The 12,657-nt window shown below is 33.8% G+C and overlaps 1 protein-coding gene across 14 annotated transcripts in view; it reads right to left on the reverse strand.

The window, feature by feature from the left end:
- RBM26 (RNA binding motif protein 26) overlaps positions 1-12,657 on the reverse strand; it is a 98,403-nt gene that overhangs the window by 55,309 nt on the left and 30,437 nt on the right. For all 14 annotated transcript variants that reach the window (XM_058548358.1, XM_058548361.1, XM_058548360.1 and 11 more), the window contains exons 2-6: positions 7,189-7,307; positions 6,415-6,551; positions 3,377-3,465; positions 2,490-2,707; positions 650-910 (exon numbers count right to left, since the gene is read on the reverse strand). In XM_058548358.1, the coding sequence (XP_058404341.1) occupies positions 650-910; positions 2,490-2,707; positions 3,377-3,465; positions 6,415-6,551; positions 7,189-7,307 (824 nt within the window). The remainder of the gene's footprint in view (positions 1-649; positions 911-2,489; positions 2,708-3,376; positions 3,466-6,414; positions 6,552-7,188; positions 7,308-12,657) is intronic.

Here is a 12,657-nt window from a genome sequence, read left to right on the forward strand (position 1 = left end):
CCATATCGCAAGACCTATCTAATTTCCAGTAATATAAAACACTTACCAAGTGATAATATCGCTAACGTACACACTAAAAAAAATAACATCAAATTAAAATGAGGACACCTACCTAGAAACATGATATAAAACTTATACATACTTTTGTCATTAGAAATTTCCTTTATTTAAATCTCTCACTTAAAACTTCACGTATATTGCAACTACAACTTTAATACAATCTACAAAACTTTTATAGTAAACCTTAAGAGTCTTCAATTCATTTATAAAATTTTTACATAGGTGATACTCACATTTCTAGGTTCTACTTACATGCCAGTAACCATTCATTTCTAAATAATTGAGTTTGGTGAATAATGTTTTGGTAGTAGATTCCCTGATAAATAACTCAGTAGATACAACTCTTGTTTGGTAAACTCAAAAAATATATTAAGACTTACATGAAAATAAACACTATCTTTAAATTGATATTCAATAGTCAATGATGACTAATAAAGATTTTTGTAATATTGAGGAATTCATAAAGTGCTTAAGACTAGTTTCCCACTATTTCCAATAGGTTGGAATAACTGTGTGTGACCTAAACTTACAGAATGTAGTCAGCTGGAAATATTAATTCAATACTTCATGAAACAATTGAAAGACTTACCATCATAGTCTCTACATCGTTTCTTTGGCATTGGTGGTCTTACATATGAATTATGGTCCACTTGGTCTTCATGAAATTCAGACCAACTTTCGGTAGTGTTATTACCATGATGAGTAGGAGCAATTACTGTAATAGTGCTGCTCAAAGTAGGTACAGGGTAGTGGCCAGATGAAATATTAGGTACCGAAGAAACTGGAGTATAATTGTTTTCTAATGGATCTGTTCGATCCAAGTCGTATTTAGGTTTTACCAGATCCCTTTCTGCAACAAAATATAACGACTTATAAAACTATACTCTATTAAAAAAAAAAAAAGTCACAGATCTAAGAAATAGTGATATTTTTGCTAAACAGAGAAAATGTTCAGATTTTACACAATCCATCTTTTCCTTTTAAAAACTACTCAATGAATACACAATGTTCCAAGATAAGCTATTTCTTTTCAATATGACCTAAACTATAAAATCACACATAAAGTTGCTGTACTTAATGAGTTTTTTCTTGGAGTTCTGTTTATAGAAAAGAGATTTTTTATTTTCTTCATTGCAATCTTAGTATACATAACTTCAGCCCACAAAACAAAATATTCAATAAAAGTATGGTTATTTTTTCTGTGATGAATATTTTTAGTTGTTATTCATCTAAAAATCCTAGCATGGCTTTTTACGGTGAACACTATTTGTTAAAGATAAGAATGGATGAGCAAAGAGGAAGAAAATGGAGTTCATTTTAAACACGAACAAAGAAATTAACTGGGCTGTATACGGTCCCAAGGGAAGAGAATAGGTATTAAGGAGATTAGTTAAGTGAAGCAATGTGCAGAGAGGCCTAGTACACTTAGATCATAGGAGGAAAAAACACTAAGAATAACAGAAGGACAGGGCTTATACAGAGGCCATAAATATTATTTCCTAAAGGCTGAAGGTGACTGAACAACAAAGATTGCAAGAGTAGCAAAAAATCTAAGCTTGAGTAAAGGTGTTTTACTCAAAAGTGTTTTAGTTGTTTTATTGCCTGCAATATCTTCCTTTCAACAATACACATTGGAAGAAAAACTATACATGATGGAAATGACATTCTCTTGCAAATATACACATCTGAAATGAAAATTTTTAACTGTTTTAATAGTTTTGAGGTATAATTGATATATAATCAACTGATCATATTTAAAATATACAATTTAATGAATTTTGATCTACGTATACATCTGTGAAACCAACCATCACAATCAAAATAATGTACATACTGTGCATCTTCATCATGCCCAACAAAATCTTTGTGCCCCTTTATAATCCATCCCTCTTTTACTCCATCCCAGGCAACCACTGGTTTGTTGTCTGGCATCATATATTAGTTTCCATTTTCTAAAATTTTATAGACATATATACTCTTTTTTGTACGGTATCTTTCTCTCAACTGCCATGATCATTTGCATACATGTCTTTGTGTGGAAATACACTTTCATTTCTCCTAGGTAAATACCTAGGAGTAGAATGGCTGAGTCATTTGGTGTAAGTTTACATTTTTAAGATACTGTCAAAGTGTTTTCCAAAGAGTTCCAGTTTATCTCCATCCTCACCAACACCAGATAAAGTCAGTCGCTTTAATTTTAGTCATTCTGATGGAGTGTGCAGTGGTAATTCATTGTGGTTTTAATTTACATGAAATAAAATTTTTTAAAGAAATTTTTAAAAAGCATTTTCTTGGACCACAAAATACATGAAAATAGAAAAAATGAAGACAACACTGACAAAATTAAAACAATTTTTAAAACTCACAAATGAGTTTTTTTCACAATAAAAGAATGCCAACCAAAATATACATATATATGGATTATTTACCCCTGCTTCGTGTTCTGCTTCTGCTTCTAGTCCTGCTTCTATCCCTATCCCTGTCACGAAGCCTCTCTTTACTCCAACTTCGACTCCGACTCCTGCTATAACTGCGACTTCGCCCTCGTCTTCTATTGTACCGGTCTCTGTATGAATCTCTTCGAGGAGGGTTTCGATCATAATCTCTTTTGCGAGAACGATCATCTTTTTTCCTCTCATCACGACTTCTAAAGAAATATATAATCACTTTTATGTAAATAATTTTTAAGTGGATAGAGGAAAAGCTGTAATTAAATGCAAAAGTCATATTTAATTCTTGTAACATCATGATTCTTTAACCCACTATCAGATTACAAATATAGCAAACTCAAATAACTGAAAAACTGAACACGTTCTGTTTAAGTACTCTAAAATCCTTTTAAAGGAAAAAAACTTAACGTCTTAATCCTTAGTCTTATACACAAAGCCATCTACACGTTTAGGCATCTGTACATATATCTTATAATATATATTGTCTTGTACAGACAGTCTCATAGGCATGTATCCCACACACTGCACTTAAACACTTTTAAAGCCTTAATAGGAAAAATAATTTATTCACACTAAAGGGAAGCTTTGTGCAAAAAAGGTCTCACAGTAACATTTCACTGGAATTTGAAGTTAGGAATACAAATAATAACAATAACTAATATATGCCAAGCACTGTTATAAATCTCACTTCCAGGACCTACAAATCCGACTACGTACTCTTGGTAGAAAAGGACCAAATTACACTTTCCTAGATGAATAAAAAAGTAGACATTACTTGCTCCTATACAAAGGATAATCAAGTCTAAACACTCATATAAAAGATAGCCAATGTCTAAACACTGAACATGGTTCAATGACTCAATCACCTATTTTCTCTGTATCGAGAGCTTGACTGAGGAGGACTGTGATTTAGCCTTCTAGAAAATTTCTTCTCTCGCTCTTCCTCCTTCGTGATCTGATATACAAAGAAAAAATGTGTATAAGTTTAGCAACAGTTATTCCTCGCCATGTTACTAGCATTTCAATGACTTAACTGATATTAAAATAGAGAAGCAAAATTGTCCTCTTCTAAAAACATTCATACAAAATTAATCTCTAAGTACAATCATTTAATTTAACCATAAAAGAGGCTTGCTGAAAGTTAAAGTGAATGGTGAAGAAACTCATAAATGCTTATCTTAAGATATGAGTGGTGAGAAAACATTTTAAGCAAGTGTCTTCATTTTAACATAATTAGTGGAAGGCCAATTTTAAGTCCTTCTTTCAAAAGTCCAACACACATTCATGTTTTGGTTTCATGGATTTGGTCTGGCACCAAACACATTAGGGTATACAGGAGAATGCATTAAAACTGACCAAGTCATAGAAAAAGAGAACATGTGAGAAACTATATAAGGTGAAATAGTTCTCCAGTTTCTCACAGTAGTATGGTAGCTACATATTCCTCCTTCCTATGAGGGGCCCCCATTCATACTATATGATTAATAGAAAGCAGCACTGGAAAACATTCTCTTGATCATTGCTACTTTTTCTTGGCCAGAATTTTCCATGCTGTACTACCCAGAACACTGGTTCCATAGGACATTAATAGGTGTTACTAGAAACAGAAAAAAAGGATTTAGAGGATAAACAAATTCAGGAAATACTGAACATGTGGCTTCTGTAAATACGATAGGGCTCAAAATTTTACATTTTTAGTAAGAACCCTAAGATATTCTGATGCAGGTAGTCAAAGCATAGTAAGACATAAAACACATGTCAGTTTATGCCAATTGTTCTGGCATCCCTTTGGGTAAGAGCCTCTCACTATCAAAAGCGGCCCATGTTGGATAATAAAGTAAATGGAAATCCTATCAACAGACCAAACTCTGGGAAACACTGCTTAAAAGACTTCTTTCAACAGTTTGCTTTTTTTTTCCTGTAAATACTTTTGTTCTCCTCTTCCCACCTACTTCACAACCCCCCCCAAAAAAAACTGGGTACAAATAAGACCCTCCAGATGCACTTTTTCCTTTCTATTTGCCTCAATGCGCTCTCGCAAGTAATTTATGTTAACAGATCATCATATTCCACAGCACATGCCCAATTGGGAACTTTTACGCACCCACAGTATTTTAAATCCTGACTGGCATCCGACATTTTGACAGTTCTGAAAGATCAGAGATAAATATCCTTCACAACTGGTAAAGAAAACTGTAGTGAAATATTATATTAACAGATCTAAGACTGAGGCTTCACCACTAACTTATTTGGGGGAAAAGACTTCTTACTGATTCTCAAACCAAGAGCTCACGATTTTACTAAAGATTTTTGAAGAATTAAAATATAATTTGTAATAGCAAAAATCTGGAACCAACCCAAACTTCCATCAGTGGGAAAACTTAAAAGTATTGTCTATCTCTATGGAGCATATGCAGTTGCCCAGACAATATCCAATATCTCGCTTCCTTACTAACAGATCCTCTATACTGCTAGGTATGAAATATGCACAGTTCTAAACTTATTTCTGGTCTTTCTCCGAAGACAGATGAGATGGAGGTGTTTTATGCATGTGTATGTATAACTACATACATATACATGTGTACATGTTCAGACATAGAGAGATAAAAATACATTAGAGAATTACTACATAATATTATATATGTATATATAGTTACATAATGAACATGTATCACTTATATAATCTGGAAAAAAAAAAAAAGAGTATGAGGGGAAAAAACCAAAGGTCACAACCAGAACCACATCTCCCACCACACAACAACGTCTCAACAGTAACAGCAACTACCTATTTTTGAGAACCTACTATGTGCCACACACTATGCCAAGTGCTTTACAGACATTATTTTACTATTCCTCACAACAACCCTGTAATATTTCCATTTCACAGCTGAGTAAACTAAGGCTCAGAAAAGTAATGTTCTCAAGGTCACAAAGCAGGGTCTGGTAAGGCCAAAATTTTAACCAAGATTTATCTGACCCAAAGCTAGGCTAACCACAGTAATGTCATGGCTTAAATTGTCAATATTTTTGCTAGAATTACAATTTTTAAACACCAAATTAAGGAGATCTGAATTATCATATGATTATTAAACAAGAATGGTAGTCTTGTATAAAAGGTAAAAACTTCAAAACCTCTTAAAAGTATGAAGTCATTTCCATCGCCTTGTGAAGGTCCTTTCATTTGACTACCTTAAAAATAGTCCCCTACAAAATATACGTAGGACAAAAGCAAACAGATCTATTGGCAATCTAATTATTTTCATAGAACACAGACAGTTAAGAGTCCACAGCTATAAGATACTGTGCAGAAAAGAGTTACAAGCAAGCCTGAGACCGTTATCCTTAGAAAGGCCTGTTTGCAAGGTAGGCCATTTGCTGGTGTCTACGAATTTTGATTTCTGGAGGGTTCCCATTATTCCCTGATAATAACAGCTCGCTATGCCTGAATTGTTCGTGTTAAACAATATGCTTTAGGCTAAATACCTGCTTTCCTCTCGGGAATGTGGAATTTTGGTACATACTAGGCAGAAGGTGCCTATGTGACCAGCCCTAAATAAAATCTCTGGGCACTCTAATGACCGTCCCTGGTTCACACATGTCATCACTTGTTAGAGCTCCTGTGTGACTCTACTAGGAGAGGCCTCTGGAAGCTTATGCCTGTTTCTTCCCAGACTCCACACGATACGCCTTTTTCTCTTTGCTGATTTTGCTTTGTATTCTTTTGCTATAAGAAATCACAGCCATGAGTATGAATATATGCTGAGTCCCGTGAGCGCTCCTGGTGAAATCATCGAACCTGGGCGTGGACTTGAGGTCTCCAAACACAGATACAGAAAACAAAACGCAGTTTAATTATTCCTTATATGCTTTTAAAGAACATGTAAGGTTTATCACAAATCCTTACCTCTTCTTTTTTTATATCTTTTTCTTGGTGCTGAAAAAATTCTACCTTTAAGCTTCCTGATGATGGCTGCTCTGGAGGAGGTAGATAACTCTTTGTATTCACAGCATCAAAAAGTTTTTCCACAAATATCTGTGTCTCTAAAAATAAAACCAAAAACCATTGATCAAAGACGTTTGCTAAGATACTAATTCTCCACATCAGACTTCAGTATGATGAAATATATCTTAACTTTTACAAATCTAGAAGTTATACTACCAATAGCTTCCTGACCAGTATGCCATGGCACAAGTCCTGTGGTAATACCAATCCACTCAATTTTTAGAGTGCTAGGGGCTAGAACGGCCAGAGCCTTAACTAAGCTCTAACTAGAATGGCTGGAGCCATAACTAGTCTCCACATATCCCCTCAGTGTGCCAAACACAAATACCATCATTATCTAGATGTTGGCAAAGGGAAGAAAAAGTTGAGAAGCACTGTGTTAGACAATATTCAAAGTAGTTTCCTAAGGAGTACTATCTTTAAATAAACAAGCATTAAGTCATTTTCTTGATCATTTAAGAAAAACTATCAGCATGCTTTAAGAAAGAGCATAAGGACATTAATGACAGAAAAGGCTTCCATTATAAGTAAGCTATGGATATAACTAGTAAGAATACTGTTTGTTCAACTTTGTTACAATTAGAGCCTGTCTCTTACTGAACTCCTTTAATACTCTGTGGATAATCTTAAATAACTAATTAAAATAAAGTACTATTTTTAAACCAAAGATCTTACCTTTTTGAAGAAATACATCCAGTTGATCAATACATAATGCCTTTAACTCTTTTTCACTTTTGTCTTTCTTTACCAAAGCGAGAACATATTTTGCTAGGGCTGATGGATCTGCATCACAGCTGAAGAAAAAAACATACAAGGAAATTTAGCCATAAACAACTGCACATTCTGCAAATTCCAGTTACAAACTGATTTAGCTGGTATGATAAGTGAGTTAATATATGTCAAAAGCACCTGGCTCATGGAAGGCAATGAAGAACACATAAGTTCTTCCCTCTTATATTAATATACTTTACATGATATATGTAGTCATCATTCAGCATCCTCCCAAATATATACTAATATGTATTTAAAAACTCAGTAAGCTTTTTTTTAATTAAAAACAGAAGTTATAACAAAGTATAAACAACATCAAAACATCAAAAAACTAATATAGTGTGGTAATACTAATAAATACCAAATATCAAATAAAATACCAAAAGGCGTCCCCCCCCAGAATTAGACAAATCATAGCCAGTAAAATCCTGAGAGAGAGGGCAATAAAGGGAAATTTGAAAACATATCACACAGTATATTATTTTAACAACAGAAAAGAAAGTCTAGAAATAGATCTAAATATATACAGAAATTTAGATTTTATAAAGGTGGCATCCAAATCAACGAGGAAGAGGAACTAGGTAATAAATGATATTGAAACAACTTGGCGGTTATCTTTTAAAAAGCCAAATTGGATCCATAATTTATTCCATATATCACAATAAATATAAAACTGTGAAAACATGAAGCCATTAAAGTATTAGAAGAAAACAAGAAAGAGTTATTTTATAACTCTGGAGTAATGAAGATCTTTTGAATTATGACAGAAAATCCATGTATCACAAGAGTAATTTGATTATACAAAAAAAAAGGAAAAACTTTAGAATGAAAAAAAGTGAAAAAACAAATGAGAAAAAAGCTCAAATAGTTTAACCCATCACAAAAGGTGTTTTCCTAATAGGTAGATTTTCTATAAATCAGTAAAACCAACACCATTAAGAGGAAAAAAACAAAGGATACAAAAAAATACTAAACAGAAAAAGAAACAAAAATGACTCAAATATCAGTAAAAGTACAACCTCACTCATAAGAGAAATTCAAACTTAAGCTATACTGAAATATCATTTTTTGGTTATAAAGTTGGCAAAATCTAAAAATATGAAAATATATCCCGGAAGTAAGACTATGGGGAAACAAGCAGTTTTCACATATTGTGGCTGCTGTGAGTAAACTGGTAGCCCCTAGGGTATGGCAGTTGCACAAATGCAACTGACCCAGCAATTCTACTTCTATGAATTTACTTTACAGACATACTTACACGTCCAAAATGACATGTATACAAGTTATTCATTGTCACATTGACTGTAAAATCAAAAATGTGCAAACGTCCATTTACAGAGGACTGGAAAAAGAAATTATACTAAATCTATTCAAGGTAATGGCATACAGCAAAAGGACAAAAAAAAAGAATGAGGAAGAGTTTTCATATCATAGAGAAATTTTCATATTAATTTGCTAACTTTAAAAAGCAAGGTAGAGAAAAAATTTGTATAGTAGGTTACCATTTCTGTGGGGAAAAAGGAGAAATTATACATTTGGATTGGCTTACGTCTGAATAATAAATATATGGAAGTACAAACAAATAACTATGATTTCTTGTTGTGGGGGGGGGGGCAGTTCTAAGTCAAGGAGGAACAGGGTCAGGAAAAAAAGTTTCTGGTGCCTGAACTCTCTCTATACAATTCAAAAACCAGATAACTGTTTTTCAACTAAGCTGAAATTGTTATGTATTTAAAGATCATTTTACAAGTCAGGGTAAGTAGAAACAAAATTACAGCAATAGCTAATCACTAACATTTACTGAACACCTAGTTGAGCCATCAACTGCACTCCATACTTTACATACTCTATTTAGCTCTCATATTACTGATGAAGAAATTGAGGCTCAGAAAAAAGCTAAGCAAACTGCCCCAAACTACAAGGAAGCTGGTAAAAGAACCAAGGTTAAACCTAAATTTCTTACTCCCAAGTTGACACTCTTAACCACTACACTAGATTGCCTCATACAATGAGCTGCCCAAAAACCAGACCTCCGATTTACTTACCGCTATAAACACCTTGTTACAGCCACCAACTCCCTATCCGTACAATTACTCCTAGTAAAAACCCACCACAATGCCTCTACCTCCCTATAAGGCACAGTTCCTCTAACTTACCTCCTCTTGTACTCTCCTCTTTCCAGCTTAATTTTCAAAGTCCATTATTTCAAGCAGCCTCTAAACAATTCCTCAACCACGTCTGCCTCACTTTCCTTCCACCATTCTATGTCACCAGCTTAGCAAAATCCCAACCTAGAATCAACCTCCCAGCTTTGATTTAATTTCCTAGCTTGGTAGCATAAAAACAGTAGTTTAGTTTCATGCCAATAACATAAATGATGCTCAGTAAATTAGACTTTCCAAGGATACTGATGACACAAAAAGGCTTAACAATCACAGCTTTAAAAAAAGACAGAAAGGGGCCAGCCACGTGGCATAGTATTTAAGTCCAGCACATTCTGCTTCCGTAGCCTGGATTCATGGGTTTGGATCCCGGGCATGGACCTACACCACTCGTCAAGCCACACTGCGGCAGCGACCTACATACAAAATAGAGGAAGACTGGCAACAGATGTTAGCTCAGGGCTAATTTTCCTCACCAAAAAAAAAAAAAAAAAAGACTAGGGAATCAGTGCATGAGATAAGTATGAGAGATGACTACAAAAGAGCAGCGTGAGGGTGGAGCAGGAGAGGATAACTCAATAATAGTTCATTTGAGGAAAAACAGATACATACATGATACATTTGACATGACATCCTTCAATTCATTTTCATTGCTCTTTCTTGTGACAATTGTTAGCAATTTTAACTCTAACAATAATAAACACAAATAGAGATTCCACACGTTCTACCAAAAGTTCAAATGCTAGAATATTAATAAAGAACCTATATACATTAAAGCTGGAAAATACTGTAATACATTCACTCAAAGTCTTAATGTCTCCACATACCTGGAAAATAACAGTTCTACAAAAGTATAGCAGTAACATAGGTCACTCAATCAAAAAGTACATCTTAAAGACAGTGGACAGCTTTGGTTGCAGAGTAGAAAACATCTATGGAAAACCTGACTGCAAACGAATCAATAGGCTTAATTCAACCAGCTGTTTTGCTATATTTGTTTTATAAAGGCTGCAGAAATAAATCTGATAGTGTCAGCGTTGACAACTACTCTATTAAGGAACTAGTATAGCATTTATCACATGCTGTTAAGACTCCCTAGTCTCCATCACTGTGGTAAGTACATGTTCAAATTCTTCACTCTTCTCTTCAAAAGGTAGAGCCTAATTCCCCACCCTTTGAGAATGGGCTCAATTTAGTGACTTGCTTCTAAACAAACAGAATATGGCAAAAGTGATGGTGTCTGACTTCTGAGACGAGGTCATGAAAGGCATTGTAGCATCCTCCTTGCTCTCTCTCTGGAATCACTTATTCTAGAGAAATCAGCTGCTATGTTCCAAGGACACTCAAGTAGCCTTATGGAGAGCACCGTGTGGCAATGAAATGAGGCCTCCAGTCAACCGGCAGGGAGGACTGAGGTCTCTTGCCAGTAGTCACATATGAGTGAGCTTGGAAGCCGATTCTACAGTCCCAGTGGAACCTTAAGAATGGAGCACTGATCGACAGCTTGACCACAATCTCATAAGAGACTGTGAGCCAGAAATACCCAGCCAACCTGGTCCTAAATTCCTGACCCATAAGAATAATAAATGTCATGAGATGATAAATGTCTGCTGCAATAGAAGGTTAAGTCTCAGGGTAATTTGTTAGTAATCATAAATTGACTTTTCTCATAGATTATTTCCTTTTATTTACAAAGACGTGAAGTGGGTTATAACCTAAACAAGAAGAAAGAAAAAAAATTCATTTCAACGGTAATGTGAAAGATTTTTAAAAACTTTTTCTTTGATATTTATTTCAATATACTTACTTATACCAACAAATTTTATTTTAAATACACACAAAATAATTTATGGTAAATTAATTTTTTCATGTTTTTATCATAAAGAGCATGGAAATACTTAGACCTGTGATGAAATAAGTATGAAGAAATGGGACAATAACGTTATGATATATCTACAGATATACTTATATCTGGCAATACTGAGAGACCATGAAATAATATTCATGTTAGGTAATCTGAATAAGCAAAATCAACTAAACATTAACCTAACTAGACATCAAGCTAAACTAATACTTCAGTTTACTGGAAATCACTATGATACATAATACTATCACTGTGTTATACTGTTTCATTGCAACTGATGTTAATAAACAAATTCAGAGTCTTTACACAGAGTCCAAATGCTATAATTTGATCAAATATTGGTTTAATAATTGCCTTTCTAACGACTTAACTGTCATCTTACATTTCTCTTAACTAAGTATCAAATCTATTCCATTCCCACTCCATTATCTTTTAAATAGAACACTATAAAAGTGAATTAAAATGTTAGCAGCCAAAAATCTGGAGAAAGAACTTTGTAACTTTGTAATTATTATGGTCTATAGACCACAGTTTTATAAAACGGCAAGACAGAAATCTTGAACAATCTTTGCTCAACATCTTCTATAGGAAGCAATTCAAATCTGATTAAGAAACAATAAAAGCTACAACAAATCAACTACCATACACAAAAATTCTAAATGCTTGAAACAGTCTGAAAAGATTACTTTTTAAAATTTGTTAGATTGAAAATTATATAGTAGAAGCAATTATATAAGTACTTGCACATTTAATAGCAAAACAGCAAATTGCATTTGGGAGGTAATTTTTCTTAAGCCCTATAAGAAGTCATTTCATTTTATTTCAATATTTTTGAAAAGAAAAAAAAGGTATGTACTTGCAAATTATAGCTGAGTAAAAAATAATTTGAACTATGGAAGTTTAATAATACACCAAAACATTATGGATCAGGGATAGAGCGTAAAAATATGTGTTCTCTTTTCTATTTGTTTTAATTAAAAGTGGAAATGTTACTTCATCTGAACATCCAGCAATGATAACCTGCTATGCAAAATAAATGAAGTAAAAATGTTCAAATTATCTAATCAAAAGAAAATTATATTCAGATAGTAAGGGGTTAGTTATTTTAAAAAACTGTCTCCATGGCAAGCAAGATTGTTCATGAGGTACTTTACTACACCAGTTCACTGCTGAGGATAGGTTTGTGATCTGAATGATATATAGCTTGTCAGAGCTAGACTTTACCCTCTGCTATATTGCCAGCATTCTGGAAGGGTGTGAAAGGAAAGTAGAGCTGAAATCTTCTTTCAGATCAGGGAGAGAGAAAAAAAAGAATCGGATTTTGAAAATGTTTACGGACAAAGAAAT

This window comes from Diceros bicornis, chromosome 9 (genome assembly GCF_020826845.1).
Source record: "Diceros bicornis minor isolate mBicDic1 chromosome 9, mDicBic1.mat.cur, whole genome shotgun sequence".
Taxonomy (NCBI): domain Eukaryota; kingdom Metazoa; phylum Chordata; class Mammalia; order Perissodactyla; family Rhinocerotidae; genus Diceros; species Diceros bicornis.